This window comes from Heterodontus francisci, chromosome 1 (assembly GCF_036365525.1).
Source record: "Heterodontus francisci isolate sHetFra1 chromosome 1, sHetFra1.hap1, whole genome shotgun sequence".
In the NCBI taxonomy this organism is placed as follows: Eukaryota; Metazoa; Chordata; class Chondrichthyes; order Heterodontiformes; family Heterodontidae; genus Heterodontus; species Heterodontus francisci.
In genome coordinates, this window is record NC_090371.1 from 283,951,287 (window position 1) to 283,974,150 (window position 22,864).

At 43.3% G+C, this 22,864-nt stretch overlaps 1 protein-coding gene across 2 annotated transcripts in view; it reads right to left on the minus strand.

The window, feature by feature from the left end:
• LOC137377349 (ras GTPase-activating protein-binding protein 2-like) overlaps positions 1–17,576 on the minus strand; it is a 28,198-nt gene extending 10,622 nt beyond the window's left edge. Inside the window, exons 1-5 of one of the 2 annotated variants that reach the window (XM_068046933.1) lie at positions 17,453–17,576; positions 14,922–15,040; positions 7,813–7,894; positions 3,127–3,300; positions 1,695–1,782 (exon numbers count right to left, since the gene is read on the minus strand). In XM_068046933.1, coding sequence (XP_067903034.1) covers positions 1,695–1,782; positions 3,127–3,300; positions 7,813–7,894; positions 14,922–15,016 — 439 coding nt within the window. In that variant the 5' untranslated portion in view covers positions 15,017–15,040; positions 17,453–17,576. The remainder of the gene's footprint in view (positions 1–1,694; positions 1,783–3,126; positions 3,301–7,812; positions 7,895–14,921; positions 15,041–17,452) is intronic. The other variant, XM_068046944.1, reaches the window with a different exon arrangement.
• Positions 17,577–22,864: the final 5,288 nt, after the last annotated feature.

A 22,864-nucleotide genomic window follows, 5' to 3' on the forward strand; every position in this document is an offset into this window, starting at 1 on the left:
AAAGGCATTCAATAAAGTGAAACAAAGGAGGCTAATTGGCAAGATAAGGCAGGAAGCAACAAGTGGGCATAAATGGGGCACTTTCAAGTTGGCGGGCAGTACATAGTGGGGTGCCGCAAGGATCAGTGCTGGGGCCTCAGCTATTTACAATCTATATTGATGACTTAGAAGAGACAGAGAGCAATGTATCTAAGTTTGCTGATGATACAAAGGTAGATGGAAAGGTAAGCTGTGGGGAGGACACAGAGAGGCTGCAAAGAGATATAGACTGGTTAAGTGAGTGGACAAGAAGATGGCAGATGGAGTATAATGTAAGGAAGTGTGAAGTTATGCACTTCGGTCATAATAGAAAAGCAGAATATTTTTTAAAAGATGTGAAACTTGCAAGTGTCAATGTTGAAAGAGACTTGGGTGTGTTTGTACAAGGAACACAAAAAATTAGCATGCAGGTACTGCAAGCAATTAGGAAGGCAAATGGCATGTTTGCCTTTATTGCAAGGGGATTGGAGTACAGGAATAAGGAATTGTTGCTATAATTGTACAGGGTTTTGGTGAGACCACATCTGGACTGCTGTGTGCAGTTTTGCTCTCCACATTTAAGAAAAGATATATTTGCATTGGAGGTGGTACAGCGAATGTTCACTAGATTGGTCCCTGGGATGACGGAGTTGTCCTATGATGAGAGGCTAAATAAGTTGGGCCTGTATTCTCTGGAGTTTAGAATGAGAGACAACCTCATTGAAACACATAAGATTCTAAAGGGGCTTGATAGGGTAGACACAGAGATTGTTTCCACTGGCTAGGGAATCTAAAACACAGGGACACAATCTCAGGAAAAGAGGCCGATCATTTAGAACTGAGATGGAGAAATTACTACACTCAAAGGGTTGTGAATCTTTGGAATTCTCTACCCCAGAGGGTTGTGGATGCTCCATCGTTGATTACATTTAAGACTGGGATAGACAGATTTTTGGTCTCTCAGGGAATTGAAGGATATGGCGAGTGGGTGGGAAAGTGGAGTTGAATCCCAAGATCAGCCATGATCGTTTTGAATGGCGGAGCAGGCTCAATGGGCCATATGGTCTACTCCTGCTCCTACATCTTGTGTTCTTGTGGGGAAAGCGTAATGTATGTGACACAAAAAAGGTGGATGGGAAAGGAAGGAAGCATGCCTGAGACAAGGGGCAAGAGGCTGTTTCCTGGGCTGTTTTGAGTGGCGTGCAGCAGTTTCTGGAAGAACTGTTGGTTAGGTTACTCATTGTTTGGCACAGAAACGTCCATGTGCAACACATATTCTGTCCACATTTACCTGGGGAATTTAGTTGGCGAAGGGATTGGGGGCAGGGGGGGGGGGGCAGTGGTATGTATGACACAGGACTACAATTTGCATATTACAAGAGGTCTCCTGTCTGCAAGAGAGCACTCAAACCGGCCATCTCAGGAGCTGCTTAAGGTGGAGCTGCGTAAACAGGGCTGTAATCGATCCAACGTCAATTTTTGGATCATCACCACCCTGTCTGGCCAGTTAAACTGGTCCCAAATGTTTCTAAAAACAGGAAAAGCCTGTGACTGACATTACGGATTGGAATGCATTAAAATTATTGTCTGCTTTTTGATGTCAAACTACAAATATTTTGACCTGCAGCTTAATCAGCATTGGGAAATGTACCTCCTTGTACAGTTCGATTTATTACCTTCTTCCAATTCTGCATCTGAGTCGAACACTTCATCCTGGTAGCGGAATATATCATTATGGACGTAGAATTTGTTTGGAACAGAACCCTGTTATTTAAAAAAAAAAGAATAATGTTAATCTTGGCGAATATATCAATAAAATTGTCTTTAGTAGCCTTGTTCATTGAGTAAATATTGTGAAGTCCATCATACGTCAGAACAACTTACTTTCTAGGCGTTTCCAACTTAACTTTCTTAAATTAAGCATTCCTTCCTAACAAACCTGAATAATGCACATGGCTTTACCCAATATCAATCTGCACAAAGGAAGCCTTTAAATGATGCAAGAAAATTGCAATCAAGACCTTCAGCATTCAAAAGGTTAACCACTGAATAGATCTACTATAAAAAAATTACATAGACATAACCTAGTTATAGGTGAACAAAGCAAGACTTCAAACCTAGAGCAAAAGAGTCATTGGTATTGCTGAACTCGGGAAAAGTCCTTGCAAAGAAAATCCTTTCTTTCCCTCCCTCACCAGAAAGTTAGTTAACATGTTCAAAGAAGAATTAGGACAATTGCACAGTTATTGCATATTCATAGTTTAACCCTTAAACTCCCAGCAGGTTCAGTGAAATGACAAATATCCTGTCTTGTCACTGCTTTAAGTTTTAGTGCACATCCAAAGATTCTGCAAGAGTAATACAACTGCACAATTATAAGATTCATTACTGTAACGCTACTTCCATTTCCTGTGTCTGCTGCTTCTCTTCCTTATTTTCTTCCCTCCTTTTTCAACTTTAGTAATATATTCTTTCCAAGAAAAACAGGGCATCATAAACCTTTGCCTATAGTTGCCTCTCACTGTACATTTGGGAGAGAGAAGAAACATTTTCTTCCTCCAGCTAAAGTTGATCAAAGACTTGGATATCAACAACCGCTGAAATTCAACCGTTGAGTAAGCCTCTCTCTTATGCAGGCAGCAGGAACTGCATTACAACAGTGAAAGAAGCTGGAAGTACTTTGGCTGTAAAGTGCCTTAGGACACCAAGGTTGTGAAAGGTGCTATATAAATGCAAGTTCTTTCTTTTTCATTTACATGGAAACTCACATACTATCATATCAATAAAAGGTTAGGTCCTCATGGAAAGCAATAATTTGAATGCTTGGCGTCTATGCTTTGGAATTCTCTATCTGAGGGGGCTGTGGATGTTCAGTTGTTGAGTACATTCAAGACAGAGATCAATAGATTTTGGACACTAAGGAAAACAAGGAATGTGGGGATAGGGTGGGAAAGCGAAATGAATGGCGGAGCAGGTTCGAAGGGCCGAGTGACCCACTCCTGTTCTTATTTCTTATGTATTCAAAAACGGTGAATGCTGCATCAATCCCCACTACATTGCAACATTAAAAATATTAAAAACGAATAACTTTTAATACTATGAGCTTACCTCTGGTGCCAGGACGAAAGTCTGCATGAACTTCCTCATTGGCTGACCACTGTTTGACAGCTCCCCCATCACCTGTACAACCACCCCATCACTTAGCGTAGCATGTGCATCCACATGGCGAATTTTTGTGTGGCAATCACTAAATTGAAGGGACATGACCTTTTTGTGGATCTCCTATACAAGATTCAAGCACAATTTAAAATTGACACTAAATTCTACAAGCATTTAGAAATTTGACTGCCACTTTGTTATAAATTACGATCTAAAAGAAATTTACTGAGCTTTAAGCAGACTTAAATACATATAGATATAAAATTAAAAATCCTCAAGCAAATTTTAGAAGACCCACTGCAGATCCCGATAACAAAAACAAGAATGTGAATGGGGATTTTTAGGGACAAAAAATATGCTCGTCAGTTTGGTGGTGTAGTGGGTTACTACACTGTCTTCTCATCACAAGTCTTCATTCAGACTCAGACCAGATAAGAAATGAAAGACACAGACAGGAGAAGCTGCTCTTCGCTGGCTGCACTCCACTGTATCAATGTCCTACTCTCAGGTAACCAAGAGCATCCAGACACCACAAGAATATGGTACCACGAATAAACTGGATCCAGGGAGTTAGTTCCCCACATCTGCACTGAAACAAACTGGCTCTCCACACTTCACAGGGGATCTCAACATGTACAGCAATCAAATGTAACAGTAAATGGTGGAATTAAGACACGAGAGTCAGGAAGGAAGCAATGGGCAAGCAGCTGATATATATTAAATGGTTTGTTTTTGGTAGTACCAAGTTTCATGCAAATCTAATTTAGTCCCCTGCACCAATATGCCATGGCTCAGAGAATAATGAAAACTAGCAAGCCAAGATGCTTCTGGTGTACTGTGCTTAATTGACCACTTTAAAAATTAAACCAACCACTCTCAACGATCAAGATTTTGCACTGTTAGAATCAGAAAATGGTTACAGCACAGGAGGCGGCTATTTGGCCTGTTGTCCCTTTGCCAGCTCTCTGCAAGAGCAACTATTGGGGTGGGGGGGGAGGGGGGGGGCAGTCAGGAAAGTGCAGTTGAGACCACAACCGGATCAGCCATAATCTTATCCAATGGCGGAGCAGGGTTGAAGGGTCGAATGGCCTACTCCTGTTCCTATCATCCTTCCTGGTCTCACTCTCCACCTTTTCACAGTAGCCCCGCAAATTGTTTCTCATGCGGAGAACACAAGCAATGATCGTGAGAGCGCGTGGGCTACTGTTGGGGGCAGGTGTGGAGGCAGCGATTGCAGCCATTGAGGGATGGGGGTGGTTTAGGTTCAATTCGTTTTTTGTATCAAATTGAGCAGGGCCATCTTTATGACTGTCAGCTACCTGATTTGTCGCAGACAATGATGTTTCAGTCGGTGCCATCTTTATTTCTGGCAGCTGGCTGAGATGTCGCAGGTAGTGACGTTTCAGTCGATGAGGCTGCATTTGGACATGTGCCAGTACTGCACCACCTTGTGGTTGCGTTGTCAGCAAACACAACCTTTTACTAATTATAAGCCTACAGAAGACTTTTGGATACCCTCTTATGTTAGCTGCCAATCTCTTCTCATACTCTCTCTTTGCTTCTCATACTCTCTCTTTGCTTCTCATACTCTCTCTTTGCTTCTCATACTCTCTCTTTGCTTCTCATACTCTCTCTTTGCTTCTCATACTCTCTCTTTGCTTCTCATACTCTCTCTTTGCTTCTCATACTCTCTCTTTGCTTCTCATACTCTCTCTTTGCTTCTCATACTCTCTCTTTGCTTCTCATATTTCTTTTACACTTTCCCTCTGAACTTTCTATATTCAGTCTGGTTCTCAATTGTATTATACCTGACATCTGCATATGCCCTGTTTCTGCTTCATCTTAGTCTCATTTCTTTCGTCATCCAGGGTGCTCTGGCTTTGTTTGTCCTAACTTTCCCGCTCGTGGGAATGTACCTAAATTATCTCCTCTTCAAAGGGAAGCCCATTGTTCAGTTACAGTTTGGCCTGCCAATCTTTGATTCCAATTTACCTGCCAGATCTGCTCTCACTGCATTGAAGCTGGCCCACCCCAATTGATTATCTTTACTCAGGATTGCTCCTGCCCTTTTCATAGTTAACCTAAACCTTATGATACCATGGTCACTGTCACCTAAATGCTTCCTGACTGACGCTCGATTCATTTGACCCACCTCATTCACTAGAACCAGATCCAGCAATGCCTCCTTCCTTGTTGGGCCAGAAACATACTGATCTGGAAAATTCTCCTGAACATAGAGTCGGTTAGTCACAGCACAGGAGATGGTCATTTGGCCCAGAGTCCGTGCCAGCTCTTCACAGAGCTATGCCGTCAGTCCCACTCCCCGGCTCAATCCCCTTAGCCCTGCAAGTCTATTTCTCTCAAGTGGCCATCCAACTTCCTCTTGAAGTTACTAATCGTCTCTGCTTCCACTGCCCTGGTGGGCAGCGAGTTCCAGGTCATTACCACCTGCTGCATAGAAAAGTGTTTCCTCATATTCTCCCTGCATCTTTTGCCCAAAACTTAGTGTCCCCTAATCCTTGTATCATTTGTTAATGGGAACAGCTTTTCCTTGTCTAAATTATCCAAGCTTGTCATAATCTTGTACACTTCGATTAAATCTCCCCTCAATTTCTTTTGTTCCAAGGAGAACAAACCCAGCTTTTACAAGCTAATCTTGTAATTAAAATCCTCCATCCCTGGAACTATTCTGGTAAATCCCCTCTGCATCCTCTCAAGGACCCACACATCCTTCTTGAAGTGTGACCAGACTAGATGCAGTACTTCAGTTAGGGCCTAACCCGAGCTTTATAAACATTCAGTATAACTTCCCTGCTTTAGTACTCAATGCCTCTATTTATGAAGCCCAAGATACCATATGCTTCGCTAACCACTCTCACAATATGTCCTGCTACCTTCAAAGATCTATGCACTTGCACCCCAGGTTCCTTTGTTCCTGCACACTCTTTAGAACTGTACCATTAAGTCTATATTGCCTCTCCCTATCACTTTTGCCAAAATGCATTAATACCTGTCAGTATTAAATTCCATCTGCCACCTGTCTGCCCATTCTGCTAGCTTATCTATGTCCTGTTGCAGGCGATTCATATCATCCTCACTGTTTGCTGCACCTCCAAGTTTGGTGGTTATCATCAAATTTTGAGATTCTACTCTGTATTCCAAGATCCAAGTTATCTATATATAAGTGGTCCCAGCACTGACCCATGGGGAATACAGTCTACCATCCTCCAGTCTGAAAAACAACTATTTACTACAACTTGCTGTTTTATACTTCATACACTTTCCCCCTCTCTGCCCTTTATACTATTACTATCCCAGTCTATATTATAATTAAAGTCCCCCATTATAACTCCTTTAGAATCCTGGCATCTCTCTGTAATTTCCTTGCAAATTTGTTCCTCTATATCTTTTCCACTAGTTGCTGGCATATAGAATACACCCAGTAGTGTAATGGCACCTCTATTGTTTCTTAGCTAGAACCAAATAGATTCTGTCCTTGACCCCTCTAGGTCATCCTCTTTCTCTCCAGCACCGTAATGTTCTCCTTAATCAATACTGCTATGCTTCCTCCTTTCTTTTCTTCCCTATTTTTCCTAAACACCTTGTACCCAGGAATATTTAGTACCCAGTCCTGTCCTTTTTAGAGCCAGGACTCTCATCACCACAACATATTTCCACATGACTATCTGCGCCTGCAGCTCACCAAACCTATTTACCACATTCCGCACATTCACATACATGCACAGAAAACCTAATTTAGACCTTATTACATTCCCTCTTACTCTGATCCCCACATAATACCTTACTATTTCTTACTCTAGTGCTAGCTGACACTCCCAATTCACTGTGCACCTTGTTTTTCCTCGCTATTACTTCCTGCCAAGTTAATTTGTACCCTCCCCAACAGCACTAGCAAATCGCCCTGCATGTGCAATCCGTACAGCCTGTACAAATCCCATCCCCCCCCAGAATTAGTCCCAATGTCCCAGGAATCTAAAGCCCTCCCTCCTGCACCATCTCTCCAGTCACACATTCATCTGTTCTATCCACCTATTCCTATGCTCACTGACATGTAGCACAGGGAGTACTCCAGAGGTTTCCTTGAAATTAAGCAGGATATAAATGCAAGCTGAAAGAGGAGCTACATTTGGCCCTCACATCCCTAGGCTGTTTTTTTTTGGGGGGGGGGGGGGGGATACAATTGGCTTGTATTCCTGAATTCCTGATGCTGGTCACTGTCCAGCAACTCCTGCTGTAAGGCCAAGGAGGATGGATGGAAAATTGGGCTGGGGAAAGGAGAAATGGAGCAAGAGTAACAAAATTTTTTTTTTTTAAGAGTGATTCTGGATCTACAACATACACAGAAGGAGGGGAGTAAAGAATGCGCCCGTTTCGTATATTTGATGCCTTGGAAGGCATGTCTTAAACATGTGGGGACAGAGCTGCTGTGTATGGCTAAAAGTCTAACTTGTGCACAAACACAGTACTATGATAAAGATAGAAGTATCCTGTGCACAGAATTATACAATAAATCACAGAAAAGCTTTCCCATTACTCCAACCTTCTGAGTAACATTTTGATATTAATACTAAAACATCTTGCTTGCAAGAAACAAAAAGCATCTTCCATACTTACAGCTTGGCCATAAACCGCTTCTGCAGGCTTTCCATTGCCGTCCAATCCACCATGAACATAAGAGGAGGTTCTACCATAAAACCTGTAGTCAGAAATATTGCAAGCAAAACCATTAATAAGTAATCTTCAATATTAAAGATTTATTTGTTGTATGTTGGTCTATGAGGTATAATTCAGTTGAAATACAATGAACAATTGCCCTGTGGTTGCACCTGCAATTTGTTTGATCAGTAAGTGGTGCACACCTCTCCCTTAGCACTTATCCAAATGCAGGAAGCTCAAGTGCAGTTTGGCAGAGCCACAACTTAGAGAAATAATTCAGAGGTTTAACTAGCTGAGAGGCACAGTTCACCAAACACTGCAGCACTTCCTGCTCCTTGTCCAACTGAAGCACCTTATTTGGTACAGTTATAAGGAGTCTGGTTTATCCTCATCTCCCTCCACTATCCATGAACAGCAGCATTCTGGAGTACTGCCCACTTCAGGCCTCAGAACATCAGTTAGGAACATAACCCTGGAGCAAACACGACTCCAAAGCAACCCTACAATCCTCCCTTTTCCTCATCCAACCCATGCCCCCTCCCCAGGAGGACAGTCACTAAAGAACTAACAAGACTATGTGTGAACACTAACTAGCTGAACAGCAGCTCTCATGGGAGGCATGCTGAGCAACACAATGCATCAGCTGCTCAGAGTGCATAACACCATTCCCCTTTCTCTCAGCATTGAAAGACAGCTCCATAATCAGAGTTGTGAAGTTTCAGCAGTAGCTGTTTGCCTCTACAATCAAATCAGGTTGTTGAATAAGCACTGGATGTATTAGTGCACGTGAGCCTGTGCACCATAGAGTCACAGCATTATACAGCACAGAAACAGGCCCTTCGGCCCATTGTGTCTGTGCCGGCCATCAAGCACCTATCTATTCTAATCCCATTTTCCAGCACTTGGCCCGTAGCCTTGTATGCTATGGCATTTCAAGTGCTCATCTAAATACTTCTTAAATGTTGTGACCTCTTCAGGTAGTGTGTTCCAGATTCCAACCACCCTCTGGGTGAAAAATCTTTTCCTCCAATCCCCTTTAAACCTCCTGCATTTACCTTAAATCAATGCCCCCTGGTTATTGACACCTCCGCTAAGGGAAAAAGTTTCTTCCTATCTACGCCCTTCATAATTTTGTATACTTCAATCAGGTCCCCCCTCAACCTTCTCTGCTCTAAGGAAAACAACTCTAGCCTAACCAGTCTCTCTTATATCCATATAAACTTCTGGATTTGTTGTACACCATACTAGATATAGTAGACATATACAATGAGGCTGTAAATGACCAGGTGCTTTAAACAGAGACAGGCACCCCTGCCAGCGGGCTTCCAGACTTATTAGAATGCCTGGATACAATACATGTGGGAAAGAAGTTATTACTGGTATAACTTAACACATGGTTTGGCGTTTGAACAGACAAATGCTTCAGCAGAATGCAGTATCCTTGTTGGTGAGGGAAGGGCTGTAGATGTCATATACATGGACTTCAGTAAGGCGTTTGATAAGGTTCCCCATGGTAGGTTGATGGAGAAAGTGGTCGCATGGGGTCCAGGGTGTACTAGCTAGATGGATAAAGAACTGGCTGGGCAACAGGAGACAGAGAGCAGCAGTGGAAGGGAGTTTCTCAAAATGGAGACGTGTGACCAGTGGTGTTCCACAGGGATCCGTGCTGGGACCACTGTTGTTTGTGATATACATAAATGATTTGGAGGAAAGTATAGGTGGCCTGATTAGCAAGTTTGCAGACGACACTAAGATTGGTGGAGTAGCAGATAGTGAAGGGGACTGTCAGAGAATACAGCAGAATATAGATAGATTGGAGAGTTGGGCAGAGAAATGGCAGATGGAGTTCAATCCGGGCAAATGCGAGGTGATGCATTTTGGAAGATCCAATTCAAGAGTGAACTATACAATAAATGGAAAAGTCCTGGGGAAAATTGATGGACAGAGAGATTTGGGTGTTCAGGTCCATTGTTCCCTGAAGGTGGCAACGCAGGTCAATAGAGTGGTCAAGAAGGCATACGGCATGCTTTCCTTCATCGGACAGGGTATTGAGTACAAGAGTTGGCAGGTCATGTTACAGTTGTATAAGACTTTGGTTCGGCCACATTTGGAATACTGCGTGCAGTTCTGGTCGCCACATTACCAAAAGGATGTGGATGCTTTGGAGAGGGTGCAGAGGAGGTTCACCAGGATGTTGCCCGGTATGGAGGGCGCTAGCTATGAAGAGAGGTTGAGTAGATTAGGATTATTTTCATTAGAAAGACAGAGGTTGAGGGGGGACCTGATTGAGGTGTACAAAATCATGAGAGGTATAGACAGGGTGGATAGCAAGAAGCTTTTTCCCCAGAGTGGGGGATTCAATTACTAGGGATCACGAGTTCAAAGTGAGAGGGGAAAAGTTTAGGGGGGATATGCGTGGAAAGTTCTTTACGCAGAGGGTGGTGGGTGCCTGGAACGCGTTGCCAGCGGAGGTGGTAGACGCGGGCACGATAGCGTCTTTAAAGATGCATCTAGACAGATACGTGAATGGGCAGGAAGCAAAGAGATACAGACCCTTAGAAAATAGGCGACGGGTTTAGATAGGGGATCTGGATCAGCGCAGCTTGGAGGGCCGAAGGGCCTGTTCCTGTGCTGTAATTTTCTTTGTTCTTTGACAACAACTTACATTTATATAGCGCCTTTAATGTATCAAAATGACCCAAATTGCTTCTCAGGAGCAATTACAAAACTAAATATGACACCGAGTCACATGGGAGATATTCGGATGGGTGGTCAAAAGCTTGGTCAAAGAAGTAGGTTTTAAGAAGTGTCTTAAAGGAGGAGAGAGATCGAGAAGCTGAGAGATTTAGGGAGGGAATTCCAGAGATTAGGACCCAGACAACTGAAGGCATAGCCACCAAAGGGGGAGCGCTTAAAATCAGGGATGCACAAGAGGCCAGAATCTCAGAGGGTTGTTGAACTGGAGGAGATTTTAGAGATAGAGAGAGATTTGAACAGAAGGATGAGAATTTTACAATTGAGGCATTGCTTAACCATGAGCCAAATCGTCATGTCAGCGAGCACAGATGGCTCAAAAAAGTCTGCTCTTCCTACTGCAGAGAAATTTGGAGCAAGCAGAGGAAAAATAATGTAGCACATGATGAACAGAACAGAATTCAAGTCTAACAAAAGTTACATAGAACTTGCTGCCCCCAAGGGTGGTGTAAGTGGAAACCATCAATGATTTCAAAAGGAAATAGGATGGGCACTCGAGGGAAATAAACTTGCAGGGCTATGGGGATCGAGTGGGACTGACTGGATTACTCGACTGAGAGCCGGCATGGACTTGATGGGCCGACTGGTCTCCTCTGTGCCATGCTCTGTTCGTATAGATTGACTCCCTTGTCAATCAAGAATCTAAGGTTATAGCAGGTAGACAGGAAAGTAAAGCTGAGGCTATGATCTTATCAAGTGGCAAAGCAGGCTCGAGGGGGCGAAAGGCCAACTCCTGCGCCTAATGACTCAATAAAAATAGGAGACCCAACAGCATACACTATTCAAAGCACACATACAGCCTATGCAAAAACCGACTAACATGCATGAGAAGAAAAAAACTGAAGGATCACCCCATGGAACCCTCACAATCATATTTGAGGCCCAAGCCAAAACAATTGCTTTTATTGGAGGTGAAACTGAAGCAGTTGCTTTAAGGACAGCACATTCCAATCAATTTTCATTAAGCATCACTGTTGAGGATGACAAAGTGGACAAAGAGCCGCTCAAAGTTATTATGCAGCGTGCTTTAATGCAGAACCACTCAAGTCAATCTGAATGAATGATCTGTATGACAGCGACTATTGAGAATAACCGGAAAGAAGTTAAAACTCAGGTCTATATTTAACTACATTACAAGCCTATAGAAATTCTAGTTCAGATAGCTGGAGTAATTTAACTTTGATTCCAGACAATGGTTGGGCCTCAATGCAAGGATACAGCAACTGCACACTACTTCTGAATATTATGAGTTCTGTCACCAATCTCCAAAGGGATTGCTGCATTGGAAAGCACGCACAGAAAAGAAACACAGACTCCAAGCTTAATAAGGGGCTAAGGGAATCAGAAGGGAAGCTAGGATTCCTGTTTCCAGAACTGGCCCCCACTACTGAGCTTATCATATTAGATTTTTATTAAATAGTGACAGTGAATTGGACATTATGTAAAGTTGAAACTATATCTAGACAAATCCATCCATATCCAAATTCCTGGCAACAAATCTGAATAAGTTGTTCCTGCACCTCAATTTTGCTCAGTCGGGAAGAGCCTTGTTGAGTCACAATAAGCTTTGCGGTTGATTTATACAGAGGAACTGCGCAGGAATCCAGTCCCAAAACACATTCTCTCAGATGAACAGAAGTCCCTTGTGAACTGAATATATGCTGCCTCATTTATATACTTTCAGACACTTCCTGAATTATTGAAAGTCAAGTTTATCCACATGTTAACTGTTTGATATGCAGATGCAGTAAACTGAGACAATGGTCAATGTGGAAAGAGAAAAGGGGAGAAGAACAAGTCACAGATTTTCTAGCAGTTCACACAAGGGACTGACTAGCAAAGGCACCAATTGTGCATGAGAAAGATCCTGGGTTTACACTGATGTCAGTATAGCACTCAAATCACTTTTTAGTGGCAAATGGAAGCCACATTCTTGGAAAAATTCAACCTCCAACTATTACTAAAACCAGCTATTAGCAAATGGGCAGACAGTATCGCTGAACTAAATTAATACTCTGCTCCATATTCTGGGCTAATCCACAAGATTTAATACTTCCCTCATAAATAAAGGCAGCAGTCTGTCACACTGGTGATGTTACCTTTGATATTCAGTGGTTTCAAACAACGTTTACAACATCATTCCACCTCTAGTAAAGCAACTGGAACACTCCCATTCTCATAACCTCCAACATAGCAAAATGATAGTTGAGAATAGAGTCAACTCAAACGAAGGCTCTCTACCATATTACAACAGTCAAGTACTGCGACTAAAACCAAGAGGATGTGTTGGCTTCAGATACTAGTAACAGCTTGCAATTGAGAATACAAGACCAGGCAGATGATACAGGACACAATAATGGCATAAAAACCTTCTTCTACAACATTTTTCTTAATGGATTGCAGCTATTTTTCTCTGTGCTTGGGACCTTTAATATCTAGTCTGAACAAGAAAGGTATTTGCATTAACCTCACATGACTGCGTGCAACATGTTCTGTTTAAACTTACGCAGCAAGTTATGGTAATCAGGAATTCGCTGACTGAAAGAGCAGTGGAAGCAGGTTCAAAAATAACATTGAAACGGGTAAATGGATAAATACTTGAAAAGGGAAATATTTGCAAAGTTATGAAGGGGGAAGAGTGGGGGGGGGGGGGGGGGCGGTGGGACTAATTGGATTGCTCTTTCAAAGCGTCGGCATAGGCATGGCAAGGTGAATGGCCATCTTCTGTGCTGTATCTTTTTATGATACTGCTGTGATCTACACATTTGATAACTTTAGTAATGATAAAGAATTGCGTCCCTTGTGTAAAACGTCAACATCTATGGGAGGAGGTTTATTTTACCCTCCTAAACTGCATAGTTTAACAGCATTAATATGCCTGGGTCTAAACTGTATGCTATTTATATACCCTGAAAAAGTCACATCATGAGCAGAACAGCAAAAGCAAACTTCACTTAGAGAGCTGGAAGCTGCCAGCCCCTCTGAACAGGAACTTTCGCATAAATAAAATGTTTTTAACCTGGAAAACACCAGAGTGGCCACTGGTTTAAACACAACACAATGGCCACAGCTCTCAGTAGCATCATAGGAGGTGACAATTCGGACCAGTATGTCTGTGCTAACTCTTTGACAGAGTTATCCAATTATTAAATTTAAATTCTGGATAAGCAGTTACAAAACAGATCCAAATTATAATCAGGCCCAATTCAAAACTTTCTTGTTTGTGTACCACATGATTACCTATTCATGCCAGAGTGTCATATTTCTATAACATGGTGCATGATGTCATCAGGCAAGGTTAACCCTTAAAGGGAAAACCAGCTGCTGAATATTAAGAAACAGCATTGAGTAGTCCAATCAAAGTTCTTATGACTTCTCAATCAAACATGGAGGAAATGTACACAGTTCTGGTCTCCATAATATAAAAAGGATATAGAGGCATTGGAGCTGGTGCAAAAAAAATTTAAAAGGATGATAACCAGAACTGAGTGTCTATGCCTGTCAGGAAAGACTAAACAGACTGGGGTTTTTCTCTAGAAAAGACAAGACTGAAGGGTGACCTGATGGAGGTCTTTAAGATATTGAAAGACTTTGACAGGGTAGATGTAGAGAAAATGTTTCTGTTTATGAGGTCATAAATATAAGATAGTCACTAATAAATCCAATATGGAATTCAGGAGAAACTTCTTGACCCAGAGAGTGGCGAGAATGTGAAATTCACTGCCACAGGGAGTGGTTGAGAATAGTATAGATACATTTAAAAGGAAGCTAGGCAAAAACACACAAGGGAGAAAGAACTAGAAGGATATGCTGAACGGGTGAGCTGAAGAGAGGTGGGAGGAGGCTCATGTGGAGCATAAATGCTGGTATTCATCAGTTGGATTAAAAAGCCATTTTCTGTGCTTGTAGACTCTGTGCAAATGTCATACAGCAAAGCAAATGCAAGGTGGAAATACTTCAACTTTTGGAAAAATATTTCGGAAGAATAATTACCCACTTTAGCAATCACAGGTTGTATTATACAATGGGTTTATACATATCTCCAACAAAATTGAATTTAGTCAGTGATTATCAATACAGCAATGCAGACAAGTATACTCGTCGGGATATGTAGTTCAGAGCAGAAAGTTACGAGTACCTTTTCTGCCCAACGTGAAGTGTAGTTTCACTGTCCCAGTGCTGCAGCTGAAAACTTAATTGCTTGGGCCGGGGAATCACTTCGTTCTGTGGACATGCTGGCATTCAGTTTTATACAGACATCTTGAGCAGTAATTCCAGAAAGAACAGTAGTTAAACTGCATAAAAATAATTACCTGTGCAAGAAGTCTGGTGCCTTGTTCAGCAAAGTGTAGTACTGCCTCACAAACTCCCGCCCTACAAGCAGGGGACTTGGCTTCTCCATCACCATTTCTTTGGTACACAATGATGCTTGCTGAAGGGGAAGGGAAAAGTTAACAAATTAGCATGAATAATCACCACTACATTCTCCCATCCTGGCCTGAAGCCCAATATAAAGATACACTAGGGATAACATAAGCCACAGCACCAACACAAGTACTGTATAATAAACCAATTTGCAACCTGTAAACTGCACTTTAAAAGGCAAACACTAACGTATCAAATGATGCTCTCTCCAGCAACAATGCAACTGTCTTGTAAAATCCATGTCTGAATTTGATTTTTTTGAATTCAAAGATAACCCAACCTGAATTAAATAACAATATGGTAATACAGTACTACACAAGTTGGAATCATTGAATTATACAACTTTGAATTAAGAGTGCTGTGTGTAAAATACTCTACTCCCTGGATTTTAGCGACAGCTTCTCAAACTTAACTCCGTCTATCCATGACCTCAGTCTTCAATCAGATAGAATCTCTGACAACACGGAACAAGCTTTGTCAAAATGAAACGATGCAAGGGGAAAGAAGATTACATAAATTGAACTGAACTATGGAGTAGGCCATCAGTTTGGAATGTGCCCACACGTGAACTGCACGCTACATGCATACAAGTATCAGTGTTTTATCTCCTGACTAAGGGAAAAAATAAGCACCTACAAATTAAGAGGGTGCATAATTACCATCTTGCTCATATTTGGTTAAGTCATGATATTAATGACAGTTTACAACACAGACCTTAGGAACGAGTCAGCAGACCCGGGCTCCAGCAAAATTTGGTCAACTAATTTTACCACATGGTCAAGCATGATGCCTGACTACCTTCAAACAAGCAGAGACATTTAATCTATTTTAATCTGATTTTTTTTGTGGGCAGCAGGGGTGGAGGTTGGACAGGAGTTAGAGACATAGGTGACTTGACTACTTCAGCAAATAAGCTATAAACAAGGAGAGATTTAGGGAAGTAAATAATTTCGCCTTCAGAGCAGGATTTTTTTTTTCCCAGCAAGTTGAATTCCTAGCTATATAAAAACAAACCAGACACATGCCTCTGTGACGAGGCCTGGGATGCAAAATAAAAGCTACTGCTACTGAGGAAGAAGTGATTTTCCCACCATTAGCCAGGACTGGAATATTGGCCTGAAGGATATAAATAACCTGCATTTATCTAACACTTTTAATATGGCAAAATGTCCAATGCACTGCAAAGGAGCGTAATCAGACAAAAATGTGTTTGAATATAGATTTTAATACTGGATATACTGACCGAGAAAATCAAGTGCCATGTGTTTTACAACAGTTCCCAAGAGCATTTAGTCAACAAAAAAATCACAAAATCATATAGCACAAAAGGAGCCCAGTCAGTCCATCATCTGTACCATCTCTTTGAAAGACCATCCAATTAATTACATTCACTTAGTCTTTCCTTATAGCAACTTTTCCTTCTCATATGTTTATCGTAGCACCTTTTGAAAGTGACTATTCGATCTGCTTCTACCACACTTTCAGATCATCATAACTCACTGTGTAAAAACTATTCTCATCTTACTCTTAGTACTTTTGATGATTAACTTAAATTCTGTGCCCTCTGGTCACCTATCCTCCTGCCTTTAGAAACTATCTACTCCATCGAAACCCCTCATTATTTTGAACACCTCTATTAAAGGTCCCCTTAAACTCCTCTGCTCTAAAGTGAACAACCCTAGCTTCTTTATCTCTCCACATAACTGTGAAGTCTCTCAAACCTTGTAAGTATACAAATGCAAGAAAATTTACAAGACAGAAACAGGCCATTCGGCCCAACCGGTCCATGTTAGCGTTTATGCTCCAGACGAGCCTCCTCCCACCCCTCTTCATCTCACCCTATCAACATATCCCTCTATTCCTTTCTCCCTCCTGTGTTTATCCAGCTTCCCCTTAAATGTATCGATACTATTCACCTCAACCACTCTCTGTGGTAGTGAGTTCCACATTCTCACCACTCTCTGGGTAAAGAAGTTTCTCCTGAATTCCCGATTGGATTTACTTCCCTATCAAACCCCTTCATAATTGTAAATACCTCAGGTCACCCCTCAGCCTTCCCTTTTCTACAGAAAGGAGCCTCAGCCTGTTCAATCTTTCCTGATTATTGTAACCTCTCAGTTCTGCTAAATACCATTTAATGAACGTTACCACCGTCTATATTAATTACACTTGTTTTACATTTGCACACAGAGCGGGAGAAGCTGCAATTTCTCTCTCTCTCGGTGCTGGGGCCGCTCCAGCCGCAGGGCCCCGGGACAATGGCGGCTCCTCCCTCGCACCCTGCGCCCGCCGGGGCCAAATCACCGGGGGGCCCGGCCAGAGCCACCGCAGCCTGAGCGGCTCAGGGTCCGGGGTCTCTCTCGGCTCGGGGCCGGTAGCGAGGCCTTTCCCGCCCGCCCTCAGCCTCGCTCCCCAGTACCTGCTGGATCCGAGGGAAAGTGGCGACTGGCGGCTCCGTGTGACTGCCGTTACCGTGTGCGTCAGCCGAAAGGGTCCGGGCGGCGCGGTGTCACTCTCTAACTGCTCCCCCGGTGTCACCCTCTAACCGCTCCCCCCCACCCCGGGCGGTGTCACCCTCTATCCGCTCCCCTCCCCCCCCCCCCCGGTGTCACCCTCTAACGGGTCCGGGCCCGCAGGTGCTCACCCCTGCAGCGGGGCCTGGGAAACCCCTTTGGCAAAATATTGCAGATGCTGAAAATCTGAAATAAAATCAGAAAATGGTGAAAATTCTCTTCAGGTCAGACAGTGTCTGTGGAGAGAGAAACAGAGTTAATGTTTCTGGTCTGGGACCTTTCATCAGAACTGGAAAGAGTTTGTGATGTGAGAGGTTGGAGAAGCTGCAGTTGTTTTCCTTGGAGAAAAAGGCTGAGATGAGATTTGATCAGAATCAAGAGAAAGCCAGACTGAGGGGCCTGGACAGAGCAGAGAGAGAAACTCTTCCCATTTGTGGAAGGGTCGGGAACCAGAGGAACATCGATTTAATGTTCATGACACGAACCAGAGGCGACATGAGGAAAAACATTTTCACACAGCGAGTGGTCAGGATCTGGAATTCACTGCCTGGGAGTGTGGGTGGAGGCAGGTTCAATCGAGGCCTTCAAAAGGACATTGGATAATTAAATAATTATCTGAAGAGAAAAAACTATTACAGGGCTGTGGGGAAAGGGCGAGAGAGTGGATGAGCTGAATTGCCCTCACAGAGTGTCAGCACGGACATAATAGGCCGAATGGCCTCCTTTTATGCTGTAACCATTCTATAATTCTAAGCAAGTGAAAGGGGGGAGGGCAGAAAAAGAACAAAAGGGAAGGCCTGTGATAGGGCAGAGGACATGTGAGATTAGATGATAAAAGAATTGGTGGTACAGAGCCAAAGGGAGTGGTAATGGGACAAGTAAAGAACCAAAAATGAGTCTCGAGGAGTTGTGAATGGAAGAACAATGAACAGTTGGCACTTCAAAGCAAAACAAGTGTAAAACAGAAACATGCAAAGGAAAAGGAAACAAAATGGGGGCAGAGATTACAGTCTGAAATTGTTGAACTCAATGAGTCTGGAAGGCTGTAAAGTGGTTAGGTGCCGTTCCTCAAGTTTGCACTGAACTTCATTGAAACACTGCAGGAGGCCGAGGACAGAGATGTCAGCGTGAGAGCAAGGTGGCGAATTAAAACGACAGACGACTGGAAGCTCAGGGTCGTGCTTGTAGGTTGAATGGAGGTGTTCCACAAAGTGGTCAACAACCTGCATTTGATTTTCCCAATGTAGCACAGACCAGCATTGTGAGCAACAAATACAGTATACTAATTGAGAGAAGTACACGTAAACCCCCTTTGCACACCTCGCTCGCCTTCTGGCCAATCACCAAGAGTGGCCATCAATGCCACAAACTAAGCAGCATCGCTTTATTGACATCATGACCCCTGCTCAGCATACCTTGCCCATCTCCTGTCTGACCATTCCCAGTCAGACAAGGATTATTCCAAACAACAACATACAATATTAATGCTAATTTCTTTCAGTTCCTCATTCTCAGAAGTCCCTTGGTTCTTTCGTATTTCTGGGAGATTTTCTGTATCTTCCTCTGTGAACACGGACACAAAGTAATTAATTAGTTTCTCTGCCATTTCATTATTCTCCATTATAAATTCTCCTGTCTCTGTAATGGACCTACATTCGTCCTTGCTAATCTTTTCCTTTTCACATACCTAAAGAAGTTTTAAAGTCCACCTCTATGTTTCTCGCTAGCTTGCCTTCATACTCTCTTTTTCCTTTCTTTATCAGTTTCTTGGTCCTCCTTTGCTGGATTCTAAATTGCTCCCAATCCTCGGGTTTATCACTTTTTCTGACAACCTTATAAGCCAATTCTTTTGATCTAATGCAATTTTTAACTTCATTTGTTAGCCACGGTTGATTCATCTTTCCTGTTGGGTTTTTGTGTCTTCGAGGAATGTATATTTGTTGTAGATATTGCCTGTCTACTGTCAAATCTTTCAGTGTATTTTCCTAACCCACCAGAGCCAACTTGCCCCTCATACCTTCATAGTTTCCTTTGTTCAGATTTAAGACCTTAGTTTCAGAATAGAACCATAGAAAAATTACAGCACAGAAGGAGGCCATTCAGTCCATTGTATCCATGCCGGCTGAAAAAACTGTCCGCCCAATCTAATTCCACCTTCCAGCACCTGGTCTATAGCCTTGCAGGTTACAGCACTTCAGCTGCATGTCCAGGTACCCTTTAAAAGAATTGAGGGTTTCTGCCTCCACCACCATTCCTGGCAGTGAATTCCAGACACCTGCCACCCTCTGGGTGAAAATGTTTTTCCTCATGTTCCCTCTAATCCTTCTACCAATCACCTTAAATCTGTGCTGCCTGGTAATTGACCTCTCCGTAAGGGGAAACAGGTCCTTCCTGTCTACTCTATCTAGGCCCCTCATAATTTTGTACACCTCATTTAAATCACCCCTCAGCTTCCTCTGTCTGAAGGAAAACAACCCTAGCCAATCCAATCTTTCCTCATAGCTGTCACTTTCAAGCCCTGGCAGCATTCTTGTAAATCTCCGCTGTACGCTCTCCAGAGCAATTTTGTCCTTCCTGTAATGTGGTGACCAGAACTGTACGTAATGCTCCAGCTGTGGCCTAACCAGCATTTTATACAGTTCCAGCATTATGCTTTTGTATTCTATACCTCGGCCAATAAAGGAAAACATTTCTTATGCCGTCTTCACCACTCTATCTACCTGTCCTGCCACCTTTAGGGACCTGTGGACATGCACTTCAAGGTCTCTCAATTCTTCTACCCCTCTCAATATCCTCCCATTTATAGTGTATTCCCTCGCTTTGTTTGCCCTCCCCAAGTGCATGACCTCACACTTCTCTGGATTGAATACCATTTGCCACTTTTCTGCCCACTCAACCAGACCATTGATATCATTCTGGTGTCTACAGCTATCCTCTTCACTATCAACTACACGGCCAATTTTTGTGTCATCAGCAAATTTCCCAAACATGCCTCACACACTTAAGTCCAAATCGTTAATATATACCACAAACAGCAAGGGACCCAATACTGAGCCCTGTGGAACGCCACTGGAAACAGCTTTCCATTCACAAAAACCTTCCGTTTTGTGTCCTGTCACTGAGCCAATTCTGGATCCAACCTGCCACATTCCCCTGTATCCCATGGGCTTTTATTTTACTGACCAGTCTGCTATACAGGATCTTGTCACATGCCTTACTAAAATCCATGTAGACCACATCCACTGCACTACCCTCATCAATCCTCCTTGTTACGTCCTCAAAGAATTCAATCAAGTAAGTTAGGTTAGAATGAACTATATCACTTTCAAACTTAATATAAAATTCTATCATATTATAGTCACTATTTCCCAAAAGCTCCTTTACAGCAAGGTTATTAATTAGCCCTTTCTTACATAATACTAAGTCTAAAATAGCCGATTACCAGTTGGTTCTTCAACGTACTGCTCCAGAAATCCAACTTGTACACACTCCAGGAATTCATCCTCCACAGCATTAGTGCTGATTAGGTTTACCCAGTCTATATGTAAATTTAATTCACCCATTATTATTGTATTATCCAAGTTGCATGCACCTCTAATTTCCTGATTTATACCATGCCCAACATTACCACTACTGTTTGACGGCCTATAAGCAACTCCCCTGTTCTGTATATACACAACGGAACTTGGATTATTGTCAGCTGACTAACTGCTATCACCCTAATAAGGGTTCGCCCATTTAAGACAGAGATGTGGAGAAACGTTTTTCTCTCAGAGGGTCGTGAGTCTTTGGAACTGTCTTCCTCAAAAGGCGGTGGAAGATGCCAAACTGCACGACGTCTTCAACAAACCTGCAGACGGAGAGCAGCGTAGATACACATGGTCAAGATCGGACGGGTCTGCCCGTTCCAGGATTGACTTCCTGTTTGTGTCCCGTGTTGTCACGGTGGGATCCACCGACATCAAGCCGGTGTTCTTCTGCGACCACTGCCTCTTACTGGCCGACTCACTTACAGGACGACCAGCGGGTTGGCAGCGGGACATGGAAGCTCTGCTGACCCCAGAGAACGTTGAGGAACTCAAAAGGGATTACAAAGGTTGGAGGACCGTGAAACCCCTCTTTGAGTCTCCAGTTCACTGGTGGGAAGCGATTAAGGAGAACATCAAGAGGTTCTTTATCCACAAAGGTGTTCAGAAGGCGAGAGAGAAACAGAGGGAAATGTCCCGACTCCAGAAAAGAATGCAAAATCTGCTCCAGCTGCAATCGATGGGAGTCGAGGTCAAGGAGGATCTCCAAGAGGTGAAGAGCCAGCAGGCCTCGCTCTTTGCCACGGAGGCCTCCAAGATCATCTTCCGGTCCAGAGTCCGCTCCATTGAGCAGGATGAGATGTGCTCGCGTTACTTCTTCCAAAAGGTACACAGAGAGAGCTCTGTTATCAGCAGCCTGAAGGAAGAGGATGGCTCGGTAACGTCTTCGCAGTCCGACATACGAAGGATCAGCAAATCCTTTTATGCTGGGCTGTAGGACGCGAAGCCCACAGACAGCATAGCCTCCCAGTCCTTCCTGTCATCTATCACAGAGGTCTTAGATGACAGCATGAGGGAGAGACTGGACAAGCCGCCAACTCTGGACGAGCTGACAAAGGCCGTCGAGCTCTTCGAGATGAGTAAGACTCCTGGAAGCGATGGCTTACCGGTTGAGTTGTATTCGGCCCTGTGGGACTGGGTCGGCCCGGACCTGCTGGAAGTATACGAGAGTATGCTCCTGGCCGGCAGCATGTCAGAATCCATGAGGAAAGGCATCATCACCCACATCTACAAGCGGAAGGGAGAGAGGGCAGAAATCAGAAATTGGCGGCCCATCTCACTGCTTAATGTTGACGACAAGATTCTGTCCAAAGTCATAGCCAGTCGAGTCAAGTCTGCTCTGGAGTTGGTGATTCACCCTGATCAGACCTGTACTGTACCCGTCAGGAAGATCTCCGATAGTCTCGTGCTACTCAGGGATACGATCGCCTATGTATGGGACAGGAGGGTGGACACCTGCCTCATCAGCCTGGACCAGGAGAAGACTTTTGACAGGATATCGCACACCTACATGATGGACGTGCTTTCCAAAATGGGGTTTGGGGAGGGAATCTGCAATTGGATCAAACTGCTCTACACAAACATCAGTAGCGCAGTCTCAATCAATGGGTGGGAATCAGAAAGTTTCCCGATCCAATCTGGAGTCAGACAGGGCTGTCCTCTCTCCCCGGTCTTGTTTGTTTGCTGTATTGAACCCTTCGCTGAGTCTATTAGGAAGGATGCGAGCATAAG